Source organism: Buceros rhinoceros, unplaced genomic scaffold, assembly GCF_000710305.1.
Source record: "Buceros rhinoceros silvestris isolate BGI_N320 unplaced genomic scaffold, ASM71030v1 scaffold4346, whole genome shotgun sequence".
Lineage (NCBI taxonomy): Eukaryota > Metazoa > Chordata > Aves > Bucerotiformes > Bucerotidae > Buceros > Buceros rhinoceros.
In genome coordinates this window covers 11,664-29,282 of record NW_010415650.1, presented here as the reverse complement: position 1 = coordinate 29,282, position 17,619 = coordinate 11,664, and the positions used below count along the sequence as shown (strand labels likewise).

General features: G+C 37.8%; 1 protein-coding gene across 1 annotated transcript in view; it reads left to right on the top strand.

The window, feature by feature from the left end:
* USH1C (Usher syndrome 1C (autosomal recessive, severe)) overlaps window positions 1–15,734 on the top strand; it is a 40,974-nt gene extending 25,240 nt beyond the window's left edge. The window contains exons 20-28 of the mRNA XM_010137479.1: window positions 887–1,126; window positions 4,427–4,546; window positions 8,039–8,101; window positions 11,792–11,833; window positions 12,153–12,206; window positions 12,360–12,459; window positions 13,818–13,927; window positions 14,625–14,680; window positions 15,635–15,734. Of these exons, the coding sequence (XP_010135781.1) occupies window positions 887–1,126; window positions 4,427–4,546; window positions 8,039–8,101; window positions 11,792–11,833; window positions 12,153–12,206; window positions 12,360–12,459; window positions 13,818–13,927; window positions 14,625–14,680; window positions 15,635–15,734 (885 nt within the window). The remainder of the gene's footprint in view (window positions 1–886; window positions 1,127–4,426; window positions 4,547–8,038; window positions 8,102–11,791; window positions 11,834–12,152; window positions 12,207–12,359; window positions 12,460–13,817; window positions 13,928–14,624; window positions 14,681–15,634) is intronic.
* The last annotated feature ends 1,885 nt before the right edge of the window (window positions 15,735–17,619 follow it).

The following is a 17,619-nucleotide window of genomic DNA, read 5'->3' as shown; positions in this document are numbered from 1 at the left end:
ACATCCCAAAGAATGTCTACAGAGATACCCACTTGAGGGATAGAATAGTCATATTAGACTAAGATGCATAGTAGGACAGCTCATCTCTAATTTCCTCATCTAAGTCTAGAAAATAGCAAAATTGAGAGTATCAAGTGGATTCTCTGAAATACTTCTGTTTGATCACGGATAAATGAAACATTAACAACTCTAACAGCATATGTAAAATCCTTATTCTCACATACAGCCTTATTTTTTTGCGTGAGCTGCTCATTATATTCAAACTTGGGAGTTTGTTAGCTCCATAATGCATCTGGTGTTGATTAACAGAAATTAGAAGATCCGGAACCTTCTGAAGATCTGAATTTCATAGCACCCTAAACATCTTGTTTTGATAGCTGCTTAACTTTACTTCTTCCACTTGTATTAATGTCTGGTTATGTTTACACCTGACTTTAACCCATTTCACTTATTTCATGGCATGGAACTTCAGGACCCATTTTCAATTACTCTCCTTTAATATAATCACCTTCACAAGGAGCAATTCTTGCTTTCTATTCACAAGAGCCAGAAAGGCAAGAGTTGTGTTATCTGTGATTTGTCCTATGATTTTACCTTCTGAAGATTCCATGCATCTGAGAGGCTTTTTGTGTCATCCTCCCTGCCCCAACAGCCGAGGCTACTGTCACAGCACTCCTACTTTCTTCTTTTTAAACTGGAATCACAAAGAGTGCTTTTAAAAAGGCTTTCATTAGAAAAGTTTATGTATGTTCTGTGTGGGAGGAGCCAAGAGGTCCTCTGCAGGAGCAAGTAGGCCGAGTGACGTTCTAGGATTTGCCATTAATTTCTTCAAAGCTATTGCAGGCAGAGGAACTGTTAAGGCAGATTTCTGTTCTGTTGTACGTAGCTGGCAAGTGGACGTCCTTCTGCTTCTCCTTCTGCCACATCAGTGCGGCGTTTTGCTGGTGGCCTGCAACTTCATACCACAGATCTTGATGATATAAACTTAGATGAAGTTGACAAGCCTGAACAACATGTGGCACCACCTCTTCCACCACCACCACTCTCTGTTACTCCAGCATCATCAGGTCATCTATTTCCTACGCTTCCAAGAGGTCCAGCCCTGTCAGTAACACCAGCTTCCCAGGTGACCTCATGATCTGTTTGGATGCATGCGCCTTTACCATTCCTCCTGCCTGCCCTCCCTCCCCTGCTCCATCACCCTCTGGATCTCCCCACCTGCCATATGCAATGTTAAAAGCATGAATTCAATAATTTCATTGTTTCATAGTAGCAAATGCAGTCCATAGGTAGTTTTAGTTAATTTTTTTCTTTAAATCGAGAGGGTTTTGTGCTCCCTTCCTATGTTAGTTGTAACCCTACCACAGGCAGGTATGTTGGTCAGAGTGTATCAGTTAAAATACAATTTAAAGATGTTGGGGAAAAAAAAAAACAATGGCAGGCTGCAAACTTAATTTATAGTTAAATTTGAGAAAAACATCTAGAGTGAAAATTACTTGTGAACATGTTTTAAGTATGTCATTAAATTGCTTTATTAGGTGAGAAGAATGAGCAAAGAAAATTAATCAGAAGCTCACACCTTTGAAATGTGAACACTATAAACTACCAGTAAAATAATCTTAGATGAACAAGAGCTGGTAATCAGATTTGAGGTTTTTTGCACACACAGGAGTCAGGGATTTCTTTGAGAAAACATTCTGACTTTCTCCTTATTACAATCTCAGTCTGAAAAAGAATCAAATATAAGAAGTCTTGTGCCTGATCTCACTTTAGGAGAGAAATGGCAGCTGATTCATCATAATTCCCTTTGGTGAGCACTGTAGTGGGATTCATGTACCCGGTTTTGTGTCAAAAGATTTTGTTTCAAACAGCAGAAGAGGGTCCCATATAGTCACTTTTTTACCACACCGTTTTCTGCATGGACTGACTGACTGCATTGTTGGTTTTGCTTTTTTTTTTTTGCATGTTTACTTGGAAATACTGGCTTTGCATTTGCATGATTCTGGTTGGAGTGAGAAGGGATGTGCAAATTAATCACTTCCTGGGGGACTGACAGATTATTTCTGTGTGAATAATTGCCCTAATTTCTTCTTGTAAAGTTAGGTAGACCTCTGATAGCGCTCGATTGATGTGGTTCATGTTTGAAGTGCCAAGAATATGCTAGATCCACTGAAATGGCAATGTCAGATGTTCTTACAGATTAACAGGTTTCCCAAATTATTTGCAAAACAAAAATCATGTGAGATGACACAAGGTTACAAACTACTGGTGTTCAGAGGAGAAATACATTCTCTTAATGCTAATATAAAATATTTAGAGAAAAAGTAATGCAGGAACTGCTGTACAGAATCTGGCCTAAAGCCCATGTATTCCAATATATGCTTCTGGCCATTTTTCACTGCTAGATGTGTTAGAGGAAAGAGGTTAATAATTAAAGAAAAATGTATGAGGTAATAATAAAAAAATAACCTAACCTTTCAAAATGATAGGTCAATTTTCTCTGAATACAATTAATATATATGAGGAGAGAACTAAGCTCTTAGTAAATTATTAACCGTGAGCCAAAGCTGCTTTGTTTATAAACAGAGAACTCATTATTCCTGGAAGAAACATCAGAAGCTGCACAATTTATCCTTGCTACTTTTGAAAAAGTCTGTTTTTAACACTACAGATAAGGAGTGCATTTAGTTGACTTCAGTGATTAAAGATCTTGTGTTTATGCCTGTGGAAGCCAAAAATAGACAAGTATTCTTGTCCTATATGTTTACTGATCTTATATTAATCAAACTGATATATCTTGTTTATGTTACTGAGTTTTGGGTTGGTTTTTATTTACCCAGATTGTTTAATTTGAAATTCAGCTCAAACAAATATCTGACAAAAGTAATTAAATTGTGTCAAATACATTCTTGACAACTGATTGTTAAAATACCTGGTGTAAATGAATTTGTTTCTTCTAAACTATTATTTGGTTTATACTTTATATGAACCCAGTACTGAGTCTGTTACTGTTTAGGTTGTAAGAAACACCTCCCACGTTGGCAAAGTATCTTCTGTGTCAAGCAATCCGCTGGTATGTCATGTACTGTTAATAATGACTGTAGGTTTATGAACTTTCCATTAATGCTGATGTCAAGGTTTGACTCTGCATGGCTAATTTATTTAAAATTCAGCACTTGCATTCATGTGCATGGATCCATTGCTGTGTTACAAGATACCTAATACCAGGTATTGGAAGTGACTCCTGATGGTCAATGTTTTGGCAACATTCACTCCATGTTTGCATGTTTTGGACTTTGCACTGATTTGATTCAGGGTGGCCAGATGTCGGGTGTTCTCATTCTGAGGAACTCTAGAAAAGTCTGTCTATAAATCGTTGAGCTCCAGGAGAAATCATCCAATTCCAGTGCAACTTTAACAAGTTGATATTTGAACCTGCCAATTCTTCTAAGATCGGAAAGCTTAATGATACGATATATTTTGTGGTATAGAACATTGGTTGAGGGATATCCACAGGGACATTCAAAGATCTGGTTCCAAAGCGTTTTTCTTAATTATTTAAAGAAAGGGGGGAAAATTAAAAGGAACAAACAAAATCAACCCCAGAAATTCCCCTATTGAAAAAAAAAAAGTGGTTTAACCAATTTGCTGGAAGCAATTAAAATAATTTCCAGGATATGGCTTGTACTGTATGAATGGTAGCTGGAATACATCACGTTTCCTATGAGAAACATTGACAAGAGTGTGCTGAGAGTTGCTGGGGTTAAGTTAGAAACTAAACCCACAGGACTTGGTTTTGAACTATTTCCTCGCATAAAACTATGCTTGGCGTCAGTGGGAGTTTTGACTGGGTAAGAAGTGTGTGATAGGGTTAGTAAGTGCTGGATGATGAGGTCTCAGATGCCTCTGGATATCTGTACTTTGTAGAGTCAAGGGTAAGTAATTAGCGTGGCTAACCCTGACTCTTAAGTCAAGATAAGTTAACTTGAAATTCTTTATAGAAAGCTGATAGCTGCAGACCTGGTGAATTTAATCTTAAAATATCTACTTAGCCACAGATTAGTTAAAATCTGATTTCAGGTTCTCTCTATTCTTATGCTCAACTTTAGCTTTTTTTTTCCCCCCTGTAGTTTCTCATTCAGTTCATTGCCTTTATGGGATAAATGCCAAAAGCAGGAATGAGATTTTTTTTCATAATCTTGCTGGAGAAGTTGGAGTTTAGGGGGAAAAGCTACTATTTGGATGCAAGAGAAATTATGTTTTGATTTGGTGACTTTAGTCTCAGTTAAAATAACTCTGTAAGCCTTTTCTTGAATTAGTCATTAAATTCATTACTGTAAACTATTTGAATTGCAGCATCTTGATGAAATGATGGATTTGCACAAATTACGTTGTGAATTGTAATTTTCTTAAATTAACCCCATAGCAACTTGCTCCAAGTCCACCTACCCAACGACATCCAGGGGTACCAATAGTCTCTAAACCAGTCATGCTGCATCCTGACCCAAACTTTATGGTCAGGCCAACAATCAAATCAGAGGCCCTGGTAAGCCTTTTAATATTCTTTTTCTGAGTGCTGCAGTACTGTGGGATTTGTTGTTGACTTGTCCTCAGAGAATCAATGTTTGTCTCATTTTCTGCTCTCTAAAATTCCTGTACACTTTCAAATGATCGCTAATGGTAAGTCCGAAAGGGTGTTTTTCTTTTTTCCTCCATGATCTAAAAGTAACAATTTTTGTACTGGGATTCGTAATTCCAGAGCATTGTAGAACCTTAGATTCTGTAGAGCTTATTTTTCATTCATTCACATGCTGGTTTTTATTTTTATAAATTCTGAATTCATTTGTCAAATTAAATAATTATAATCAATTTCACTTTATTTTTCCTTTGTAAACAGTCATGAACACGCTTGAAATGTAGATACATACCTCATCATTTCATTTCCTCAGGAAAAAAAACGTGTTGTTGTTGTATCTTAGACCACAATATACTGCTCATGCAATGTTACTGCAAAGTTGACTTGCAGTGAGGATCTCTTTACTATTTCTGTTTTAAATGTAAATGAAGAAAAAGCTCTTAGGCTAAATACTTTAGGACCAACCATGTAGTGCCTTTGGGAATTGTGGTATATGAGGGAAAAGTGAGCCAAGGCTTACTGAAAAAAAAAAAGATGAAAACTGCTCCCAAGTGACAGCCCTGAAGATTCATCTAAAACAGCTGGTGGACCAATTAGTAGTCTTTATTCTCGAAGGTCGTCATGACTTGTGCTGTGTAAGAATTAGTTTTGTCTCTTAGAGGCGTGTGTGTGTATATACATTTACATGAGCAAGGCAGTATTCTTACAAAGTGTGAGCTTTCCAAGTCATGGAAAGACATCACATTGCATATCATTTATTACAAGCTTATGCTATATCTGACAACAAATGATGCACACAATATTCCTAGCTGTCTTTTAGTAACGTGTGATGGAGTTTTTTGTCATTTTCTGCTTTAATAATTTAGATACCCATGTTCCTTTATTTTCCCAGTTACAGTTTGAACAAATGTAAGTGATACTTAGTAACTAGTTTTCCCACAGACATAATTGTCTTGGAATTTCTATATTGTAAATGGATTGAAATTATAAATGAAAGCTGTTTTCTCTAAGTGGTGCAAGAGAAGGCAGGTACATGAGCTAAAAATAAATTTAAATCCCTCCAGTGTAGATATTTCCTTCAATTGTTTGTATTGGAGCTTTCATTTTGATTGTGTTCAGTAATTCAGCATCTCTAAGCAATACGAAATTCCTTAGGGGAGGAGTTAAAGTCATAATCCGCAGTTAATATAATCTAGCTCTTGAAAGTAAATACCCCATGTGCAGATATAAACTGGTTTGTTTGTGGGGAGAGGGAGTTGGAAGGGACTGGTGGTGTTCCTTATTTAAGTTGATCATTCAGATACAGGACCAGGTCAGCTTCTCTCAGTGAAGTATCACCAAAGGCAAAGTATCTTCTTCTTGTCTTGCTAGATTCCACACACATTATAGAACTCCAGTCTTTATGTCTTAATATGACATAAGGCTCATAATTTCTTCTACTTTGTTTTTATCTGAATTTAGCTGTCCTCAGTACCAAATTCTAGAAACCAATCTTAGTGGATTTACTTGATTCAAACAGCTTAATCAAATGAGCCTATGCTTGAGGAATTCACTAGCAAGATGGTGAAAAGCATGATCATAAGAATAAAATAAACATGTGAGAATGGGTAAAACCTTCCTATTACCTGGAAGGTAGCTGGGCCAGATGGAAACGGCAAATTCTCTGTTCTGACTCAGGTCTTCACCTTTTAACAGATCATGAAAATGAAATTATTCTTGCTTATGAAAAGGGAAATGGTGGGTGAGGATTAAACATTGAGTGTGGCCTTGAAAGCTGAGTGTTTGTCTCTGCTGTACTAGAGTGAATTGGAATATGGTCGTGGCAAAGCTAGTTAAATTTTTGCTCAGAGAACAGGAGAGGATTGTTATGATTTAGTGGTGGGGTTTTCAGAGAAGCGAAGCCAACATGAGCATTCGTCTCTGCTCTTCCAGCTATCACAAACATCCTGTTTTGTGAGTTAGAAGGCTTTGATGTACTTGCTGCTACTAAAGATTTTTCCTCCCTCACTCCTTTGTGGTTGGACGCAGCATTTCTGAAAGGAAGAATGAATATTTAAGCTTTCCTCTAATTAAGATTTGAAGCCTGATTCTGCAGGACTGCAGTCAAGAGACAGGTGCTTATATATTGTGTGGTGAGACATGTGATGATTGGAAATTTCAGTTAATATTAGCCGTAGCTCTACCAAAAGCATCTCTGTTGAAAAGGAAATAATTTTTTTCCAAGTGGCTAGAGAGAGGCTGACAAGTTTTATTGACAATCTTGCCAGACTTGCCCAAAGGTCCTTCAAGACAAAGTCAGTCTTTTTATTATTTAAGCACAGACCACGAATATTTCATTAATACAGAAATAGATGTATTTTTCCAAGTAATGGTATGGCTATAGAACACAGATAAAATCAGTAGAGAAACCGATATATAGTCGTTTATTCTAAAGTAAACTGAGTTTGGAAATGTAAACGCCGTAGTTTAGTCTGTAGAAAGTTGTTCTTGTCTCAGAAGACTCAAATACCTGATTTGATACAGGGCTTTGATTGGAGTCTAGAGAGATGTGAGGAATGCTCTGTATATTTTTTTTTTTTAGCCCATTTTATTTTCCAAAATTTTGGTAACATAATAAGAGGTTCTCTATTTTAAGTGATTCCAAGCTACGGTACACATTTCTGTTAATGCATTGGAACAAAAGAGAACCAGAATCAATGTGGGATTAAAATTATTTAAGCTCACACAATAGAATAAAATCTAGCAGTTATTAATCAATATTGTGAAATTACTTGTAGATATCCAAACTGAAGCAAGACCACTCAGAAATCTAAGTCCATTAGATTCATGAGTAATTTTTAAGTAGAATGAAACTATACTAGTAATTGCTATTTAGGTAATCGCTTCTTTCAGGATGAGCCCAAATTACAGATACTTGATCTTTCAGTTTATCAACTTCACAATAATGGAATTCACCTTTCAGTATAGGAAATCCCTGGTAGGACAGCAAATCTTAAATATATAACATGTATTATTCATGACTTTTCAGTATTTTGGAAATTACTTGTATTCTGTCCGTGGTTTGGGTTTTGGGGTTTTTTCCTATTTTTTAAAAAATGTTGGAGAAGAGACCCCAGTACTGTTCTGTAGAAACAGGGGATAAAAGGAGTCATGGAAAATATTTTTAAGAAATCTTGTGGTATGGAAATGTGCGTTATTTATGTAGTTTTTCTAGAATTCTTTTCTCTTTGTATTCAGTACTGTGTGTGCTCGCATGTTGAAATGGTACAGGCAACAAGCACTACCAAGTTGAAGTGTGATACAGTCGCTAGAAGAGCAGGAAAAAAAGCAGTAAGATTGTGAGTAGGTGATACTTATTTACAGCAAAAAGTATCTGGTTTAGCAATTTTCTTTCTTTTGCAGCCACAAGAAATGTTTAAAAGGATGGTGGTTTACAATTCATCATTTAGATCTAACAAAAAACAAGTAAAATAACATTTTTCCATGTTTTGTGTGGTACTTCTCATTTTGACTCATCTTAGAATTGAAACTTTCCTTTCTAATCCTGTTGCTCAGTTTCCAAAACAGAGAATGCAAGACAGCCCTAATGCATGAAAGCAGCTCGTCTGTGTAAACTCACAGTGTGCATGTGTGGCTCCTGTTAGTCTAGACAGAGGAGAAGTGAGAGTATAGTAAATCCTTCGGGTTGAACCATCTGTAGGTACTTATATGGCTAGTGCAATCTCAGAGAGTTGAACGCTGATAACTGATCTGATACTGACAAATATTTTTCTATATTTGTATTCCTTTATTTGTATTCCTAATGTATTCCTAAGGGTTCCTTGTTTCTTTCAGCCTCCAGCTGCAATACTTTCAATAATATTTTCTTAGTTTAACAAAGAGCTATTGTCATAACATAGTTATTGATAGGCAATCAGAGGAACTGGTGGTGGAAAGCATTTATTCATAGAGCATTTCAGTATTGTGTAGGATTTTTCTGCTCTATTACTATTCAGTTTTGGGCCCCTCACTGCAAGAAGGACATTGAGGTGCTGGAGCATGCCCAAAGAAGGGCAGCAAAAATGATGAGGGGTTTGCAGCACCTTATGTGGAGCGACTGAGGAACTGGGGGTGTTTAGCCTGGAAAAAAGGAGGCTCGGGAGACCTTCTTGCTGTCTACAGCTCCCTGGAAGGATGTGGGAGTGAGGTGGGGATAACTCACTTGTCCCAAATAATAAACGATAGGATGAGAGGAAACAGCCTCAAGTTGTGCCAGAGGAGGTTTAGGTTCAATATTCAGAAACATTTCTGAATGGTTGTCAAGCCCTGGAACAGGCTGCCCAGGGAAGTAGTTGAGTCCCCTAGCACTGGAGGGATTTAGATGTGCAGATGTGGTGCTGAGGGCCATGGTTTAGTGGTGGACTTGGCAGTGCTGAGTTAACAGTCAGGCTTAATGATCTTAAAGGCCTCTTCCAACCAAAACGATTCTATGATTCTACTACTTTTACTGCTTTCCTCCATCATAGTAATGAAGTTTTCATCTCTTCCTCTTTAATTGGCTGGTGTTTAATAGATGGACCCTTGAAGAAGTGAGCTTCATTCTTAACTTTGCTGCTGTTAAATGTGCCAGCTTCTGTGCCGAATTTTATTAGCGCAAGCTAATAGATGTATTGCTGTGCTAATGGGAAAATGTTGGTGTGCAGTTGTGCAGTGTGCAGCTGCACAAAAGTTGTGAACTTTTGAGTGGTAAGTCATTAAGATTAATAATGATTTTTTTCCTTCTTGATCAGTTTCAATCTAGATCTAGAAGGAATACTGGATTTGGCTGAGATAAATTAAACTTTGAGATTGTTCAGTGGCCATTGAATGTTTGTATCTTCTATATATGTAACAGTTATGTTTTCAGCAAATGTGTTTTTTGGAAAATATTGTTATATCTGGTCACAGGTTTCTCTGTCAATTCTTTTTTTTTTTGTTCTTCTATTTCAGTCAGGTGTCAATTGTTATTGACTATTGATGCAAGAAGCTTCAGTGAGCAGTACCATTGGCTTAGGTGCTTGTGTTTTGGTATTGTTTGCATTTTTTCTATTTTTTTTTTTAATAGTAGTAGTAACTTTACCTTTCATCTGAAAGTCCAGACAGGCAGTCGTTCAGTGCAATCAGACATTTTAGTCTTCCAGATTCTACTTATGTTCAGTCCTATAAATGTTATTGTAAGTCAAGGAAGGATTAGAATGGTCTTAACTCTTTTGCCTGAGATGTCCTAAGTAGTGGGAGGGTAGGCTTAGCACTGTGGTTTCCACTCAGCGTTGCTTGGTTCATTAGTCCTTGCTTGAATATGGAGTGTACTGTCTGCTCTCTGAATTTCTGATGCCCATTTCTGGGAAGATTCTCTACAGTTCAGTGAAGGTCTTCAGTAGCTGTAGTTGTACATTATTGGTGCGTGCCAGATCATATAAATTCTTTGCTTGCGGGTTTTTTGTTGTGTGGTTTAGTTGGGGTTTTTTTCCTGTTTAAAAATTATTTTCCCAGGAAAAACTTTCTTCAAGGGCAACATCTGTTTTCCATGAGGATGACTTGGGATAAAGAGAGTTCAATGACTTCCTTTAGATTACATAACGAATTAGTGACTTGGCTGAGATTGGAGATCTTTCCTCTAAGTAGCTTCCTCCAAGACCATAGATATCTACTTCAGCCGTGATTCCAAAGGTCAATACAAATTCAGCTATTCAAGGGATTAATTGTTTAGGTAGCTATCATTGTAAATTGTTTCTCTTACAGTTATAGTAAAACTATTCGTAATATTAATACACTTTGTAAATGAGTAAATGATTGGGTTTTTTTCCTGCAGGATGAAATTCTATACTCACTGAAGTCTGAACAAATTCCCAGTTATTCTGTATCTCAAAGCTAGCAGCTAACAAACGTAATGCAACCCATACTAATTTAAATGCGAAATAAGGTCTCTCCTGTTTCTGTTCCCAAAAGATGCCTTTAATACATATTTAAAAAAAAAACAAAACCCACCACTTGTGGCAGTAAGCAGTTCTGCAGTTATGCCCTGAAGGTTTAGCTCTCTGGAGCCTGGGGGAGACATAGTCATGCTTCAATCCTTGCAAATGTTTCTTCTGAGACAGAAGAAACACTGAATTGAGGACATAATTTGCTTAGGTTAGTCTTGTAATCTCAGGGATAAGGTGAAGAGAGAGGCAGCCTGCAAGAAAGCTGGGGTTCATGCTGTGTGATACAGTGTGCCTATGAGTAATGACTGCCAGTCCACCCGAGAGTCATCAGCACCACTGTTGCATGGTCCGTGTAAGTGTGGTTAGACAAATGGGCAGCGCTGTTAACACACTTGAGGGTCTGCTAATACTGAGCTGTGTAGTAGTGCTCAGTGACTTTGTCAGAGGTGTTGGTGGTAAGAACCTCTGACCCCAGAGGATCAGACAGTCATGTCAAAAGTAGGCAACTGAGAGAGATGATAAGGATGATAACAGAAGGCATTAGTGTTCTGTGCTGCAACACTGTCATTGAACAGCCAACCCTCAGAGCTTACATCTTGCCCTACCTAACTGCAATATTGTCCTCCCCATTTCAGACACTCCCTGCCAAAAAGTCTAAGTCCTCCACAGAATAGTAAGAAAACAAAATCAGTTGTGCTGCATTTGCTTGTGGTACAGAGCCAAATCCCTGAAACTCCTTGGAAAGGAGGAGAAAAGGTGGCTGGAAGAGGGTCCTATGACTCAGACACCATGGAGTATTGTTGGTGACAGGAGAATTGGAGCCTGTCACTTCTGCTTGTGTTAGTGCCCAGCATGGTGATAGTCCCAGGAAATGTTGCTCAGAAGTGTGTGGCAGAACATACCTACTCATGATGCTTTCAAGATTTGTTTCTGTTCTCTCAGGCGTAGAGAGGAACTGCAGAGCTGACAGTGGTAAACTATTCCTCAAAACTGCTCTGTTGTATGACCAACTCAAACTGCTGGTCATGAGGTTTTGAAATGACTTCTGACTGTCAGGATGGACTATTTGCTGCCTTTCTGTGCCTTTCTCTGTTTACTGTCTTCTTTCCTAGCTTGTAGAATTACATGTTCTCTAATAAATAAAACGGAGTTTGTGTGTTAAGTGTGTGCCTGAGCCTGATGTTTTTACACTTAAGTATTGTTTTATTCTCAGGGCTTCCAGAAGTATTTGGAAGATTTTGATCCATATTCAATGGTAAGGAAGGAATTCAAATATGTCTCATGGTTTAATACGAAATGCACTGGAAAAAGCACATTCTTAATTTTTGAGAGCTGGGAAGGGGGTAAGATTCTTGCTTGCTGGTTTCCTGGGGCTTGTGTGTTTGTCTTTTCTAGTCATGTTGAAAAGGAACTTTCTTACAGGAAAAGATGATCTGATGTTCTGATCTTTCTCTAACTGCCAACTATTTTGGAGGAGGGAAAAGTCCCTTTTCTCCCATAACTACAAAGATCAGCCTAATTGTTTTGTATTTCCAAGGTGGAAGTGACTAATCATTCATTATATCCTTTCATAGTTTACCCCAGAGCAGATTATGGGAAAAGATGTACGACTGTTACGGATTAAAAAGGTAAATGCTGTATTATTTGATTGACCCGTATTTAAAGGGTTCATTCACATCAGCATTTCATGTACAGTCCCTTTTACTGGGAAGAAGGAAGGATTAAGTTCCTGTTGACAGCAAAAATTAACAGCCTTTTCTGAACTAAAACTTTTTTAATAGGAAGGATCATTAGACCTTGCAGTCGAGGGAGGAATTGATTCTCCAGTTGGAAAGATAGTTGTGTCTGCCATCTATGAGGGTGGTGCTGCAGACAAACACGGTGAGTAACAGTGGGGAAATTGAATGCTGCTGCAAAGCAACTCCATACGCTGGCTTAGAGGTGTTGGCTGGCTTCATAGCTCTGCCTGTTACTGAGAGGCATACTTAGATCATCAGTTAAGTTCTGTCTCAGCTCTAGGCACAGCTCAGAGAGAGGCTTATGGGTTGAAGGTGCTGCTTAAATTAATAATTATGTATAATTTAAAAATAGTGTTTATGAAGAAATGGTCACTGCTGCTGTATTTTTATCATTACAGAATTTTCAATTATATGGCCTGAAAGTGTACAGCTATTCTCTTAATAATGATTCCCCTTTTTCCAGTTTGGTATTAAAAAAACAAAAAAACCCAAACACCCCAAACCCGATTCTCTGGTGTATTGTTAATTAAAGCAAACAGAATATGGTCTCCATTAATTCGCAATTCCCAAGCAGTGGCATTTCTGGTATTTCCATGTGCAAAGCAACTACCTGACCTATGCTACACTGCTTAGTTTTGTTCTTAATGCTACTTTCAGTAGTAATTTGTTTTGTAAAACACCTGGCTTTACTCCCAGATTTCAGCTGAAGTCCAGAGGCTTCTGGCTAACAGCTGTGCTCTCTGGAAGGCGCAGGAGCGTACATACCAATCCAGGCTTTGCTCCTGGTGGCCAGTATCTCTCATTCTTGAGAACTCTGGTGATGACCAGGTAGACAGACAGGACAGTATCTCCTTATGTTATCTTTGCTGACATTGTCCCAGCCTGCACCTAAGTTCAAGTCACTCCTGCTGTGAAAACATTTCAGCCACTTGATCTTTCAGGTACTCTGTTTCCCTTTGACACTTTCTATTGGGCAGGTCTCTTTAAGGCAGCCCCCTTACCATCTGTGTTTTCCTCTCTTCAAATCCAGTCCTAGTTAGCTGATTGTGCTTCATTGCAAATTAGCAAGTCAAAATGAGTTCTAAGAACTAAACATTACATGTGCTTTTGCAAAGAAATGACAGTCCTGCAAACCCTTGGTAAATGCCACTTAGCCAAGTAAAGCTGCCAATTTCATAGTGCTAACAGCATACAGTCAACCTCAGTTTGAAGGCTGTCTAGGTGGATTACCCAGAGAGGCAAACTGCTACTGTGAAAAGTCTCATTGTACTAGTTTCTTGCTGGTCGTGATCAATAAGAGATTCGTGTGGCTTTTCCATGCCTAAAAATTCCTTTTGCTTTTGCCTGTAACAAACTTTGTCTATGTCAGTTTTTAGCATAAGCCTTCACATCTAGTGGAGATGCTTTTCATTATCTCAGTACTGCATAAATATGGGACAGAAAAGACTTGCAGAATTTTTTTTCTTACATCGATGTACACCATATTGGTTTTTTCACCAGGAGGCATAGTAAAAGGGGATGAAATACTAGCTGTGAATGGCAAGATACTAATTGACAGCAGGCTGGCAGAAGCGCAGGCAACTCTAGCAAAAGCTTGGAATGTGGGTGGGGTAAGTAACCTGGAATACTTCTACATTCTACCTATAACGCTCACAGGAGGTATGCTGTTCTTTTGTTACATTGCCCCATCAACACCAAGTTGCAAACGTCAAAAGGAACAGTTATGCTACGTACTGCCAAACTGAGCTGAGATCTGCAGAAGATAATGTTACATATCGTCTCTGAAAATCATGGATATAAGTTACTCTGAAAGGTCATGACTTTTAGCCACATGTCAATATTGGTATTTAAACACCTTACATCCTGAGTGTTTATAGTGTTTATTCATCTGTAGAATCTCTCTTTGATATTAAATATTACTTGCAAGCTGACTGGAATTTTATGATAATAGCTTATCTTATCTTTGATTTGTTAATGTACCAGAAATGCTGCACTTCAGCTACAGTGAGTGTTTTTCTCAGCCAGAACTGCTAAGATGGCCAAATACGGATGATTCGTAGAATAATTATTTTTTAAAAGCTTGTTGCAAGGCCAGTAGACTCTTCCTTAATTTCAGGATACAAATCAAACAACTCAATCTTGAAATGGTCTCCTACAGAAGTTTTTAATGGAGATGCTTCTGCTGCTCCCTGTGGTTTTCCAGGAGTAGATTACCTTCCTCATTCTCTATCTGATATGCCATGGTGGTCTGCTAGCCATTTCTAAAAGCAGTATTTAGCATTACCTGTTTGCCTGTTTCTTTTTCAGGATTGGATTGACTTAGTCATTGCAGTATCACCTCCGAAGGAGTATGATGATGAAATGTAAGAGCATAAACTTTCTTTCTCTGGTGATTAAAAGGCTAGTAACAGTAGTCTGTTCAGATTCCTTTTTTTTTTAAATCAGACATATTTCAAATATTTACTACTTATAGACTATATAAGCTTCTGCATCATGTGGTTGCTAATTGGGTAGTTATAAGTAGCTACGCAGTACAGCAGTGGTTCCTTTTCAAAGACTTTTCAAAATGTTGTTTCTCAGAATTGGTAGGTGTGTGACTACACACTCATTCTTTGGTTTATAGTTTCAGGATTTTGGTCATTTGTGGTTTTTTTGGGGGGGGTGTTGTGGGGGGTTTTTTTGTTGTTCTTTTTTGGTTTGCGCTGGGTGGGGCAGAGTTTGGGGGGTTTTTAGAAAAATCACGTGGTTCCGTGGCTCATAATTTGGGGAAACAAATGCCCATGAGCATTCTTCATCATAAACAGACATTTAATTCTGTTTATTGGGGGTGGAGGGGAGTGGGGGGTTAATTAGGTTGCAGTTACTATCCTTGTCTAAGCCAACCTAAGTGTAAAAATTTTCAAGAGCTAAGTGATTTGGGTGTCTTGACAATTTCTGATATTCAGAGTCCTTCTATTTAAAAATAATCAGTATAGGCATGAAAAAGAAGAATCCATGGCTTAAAGTGTGATAGAGTTATCAGGTTGATACAGCTTGCTTTACTTTGGACAAACAATTTCAAAAGCAAGACCAATGTTTCCTAGCTTGACTGAAGAAAAAGATTCGAAGATATCCTTACTAAGTAAAATGGCAGAGGAAAGTTTCATAGTCATTGTTAACCCAGACTCTTGTATGTAGAATGTAGTTGCTGTAAGTCAGTATAGTTTTGCTGGCTAACCCCAACTGAAGATTGCTGGAAGGTTGTGTTTGATACCTGTGCATCAACTAATAAGCGAGGAAATAACTTTCACTTTTGTTTTCGTATCCTGTGTATTTAGCCCTACTATTCCCTCATCAGCAGTCAGTCCCAACACACACAGAAAGGTTTTTGAAGGCAGTGCACCTGTGTACAGACAAGGGTATCTCCTGCAGCTGTAGCCACTGCAGTGTTCCCTCATGGTGAATAGCCAGACCTGGGTTAACATGACTGTCCATTGTGAGGCTGCGTTATTTTTTCAGCATGTGCCTGCCTGTGCGTTGCATGCCATGCCTGCTTTTTTTCCTGGCATGCTGGAGTGTTCTTTGGGCTTTTGCCATGCCTGTCCTATTAAAATACAAGTATTCAGTTCCTACTTCATTATGTTCCTTAGACATCCTTTGCAGAATTGGTTTGTCATCTGCCAGACTAAAATAAGTAGGCCTTGCCTAAACAAGTAGGATTAATCTAATTTCCTTATCAACGGACTATTGTGAATTCATAAGTATATAAACACCTACAAATTACTTGCTTGTTAAGGCTTGTCCAAAGAACAAGTTTCTGTTTGTATTATATGACAGTGTGCCTGTAAACAAGTATTCACGACTGTTTGGTTTTTGCTGAAGTTTGCCTGTGTTAGTTTGCCACTATACAGTAGGTTTGTCCCAAAATTATCCTTGTCACAAACTCAGTTTACTGTGTACCGTTTCTCTATGCTGTAATTACTGTAAGTACAGGCACAGATCTCTAGACAAACTGAGGTAATATTTCTTGTTGCATGTGGGTATTGGTGGTCTTCTCAAGTATTACTTACAACACAAATCAAAATTACTCAAGTGGGATCTAGTTACATAAAATTGTGCTTTACCAGAAAAACTAAAATTTGCACAACAGCTAACAACATCTCTTTCACTATCTTTTTTTTTTTTTTGCAGGACATTTTTTTGAAGAAGGCTACACTGGAGAAATTAAGACTTTCCCTTGCAGACACCTGCTGCTCTGTAAATTAAAAGGAAATCAATAACCACATGAAATGCATCTTTATTTAAAAGAAGTGTGAGCAATCAGACCTGTAAATTGAACTAGAGACTTCAGATTCTTCAGGTAATTTGAGTAATTTCAAATCATTTCACGGCAAGAAATTTTTGTAAGATCATTGAGAAGGACTGTCAGAGAGCATAGTTTTGTCTGTAAGAACTCAGTCTATTTTTTTCTATTTTGGGGTCCCAAATTTTGAAAATGATCTTTCAGTTTTCCTAGAAATAGACACCAAAATGACAAAAGAAGATAGAACACAGATGTCTGTTCCCACATGCAACACTTGTGATTGCACATTCAGAGACCAGTTTGGGTGCAAAAAGGATTATATTTTTATTCCAACCATAGTTATTTTTTCCCTGGTGGAATGAGAATGTATATAGGTAACTTCTGTTCGCATTCATATTCTTGTAACTCTCTTAATGTCCATTTCTGTTGCTCAGTTGTGAGTTGTTTCGAGTATAAAGACCCCACTGGTAAAAGAACCAGTAATACCAGGTGTGCTACCATTATAAGGAATAATTTTGGTGATGCTTATGTATGAAGAATCTTCTCTACCAGCAAAGTAAATAGCTAGCAACTACTCCAGGTAGAATCATTACGTGTAGTTGCAGTTAGGCTACTGAATATTTGTGTTGGTGGCAAATACTACTCCCTCATATAGTCCTGGGTGGAAAATCTGGGTGTGATTCACGGTCTGCAGTTATGCACTTTGTTCTCAGTGAGGCTATCTCCCTCACTAAACGGTGCAGAAGTCACTAGGTGTAACATTTCACTGTTGGTGACTGTATGTCTTCTGTTTAAGTAAAACCCTCAAGACCATAAAATCTATACTAAACCGGCTTTAAATAAATATAATTACAGTTGTAGACTCAGTAATTTCTTTATATTATCAAGATATTTCCTTAGAAATATCATTGTATTCCTTCCTTCCTTGATTCTGCCAGTTTGTGTTATTTTTCATATTGTGTTTAGATTTTTCTTACCTGGACTAATGAGAATCAGTTTATAGTTCCTTTGCATATCAAA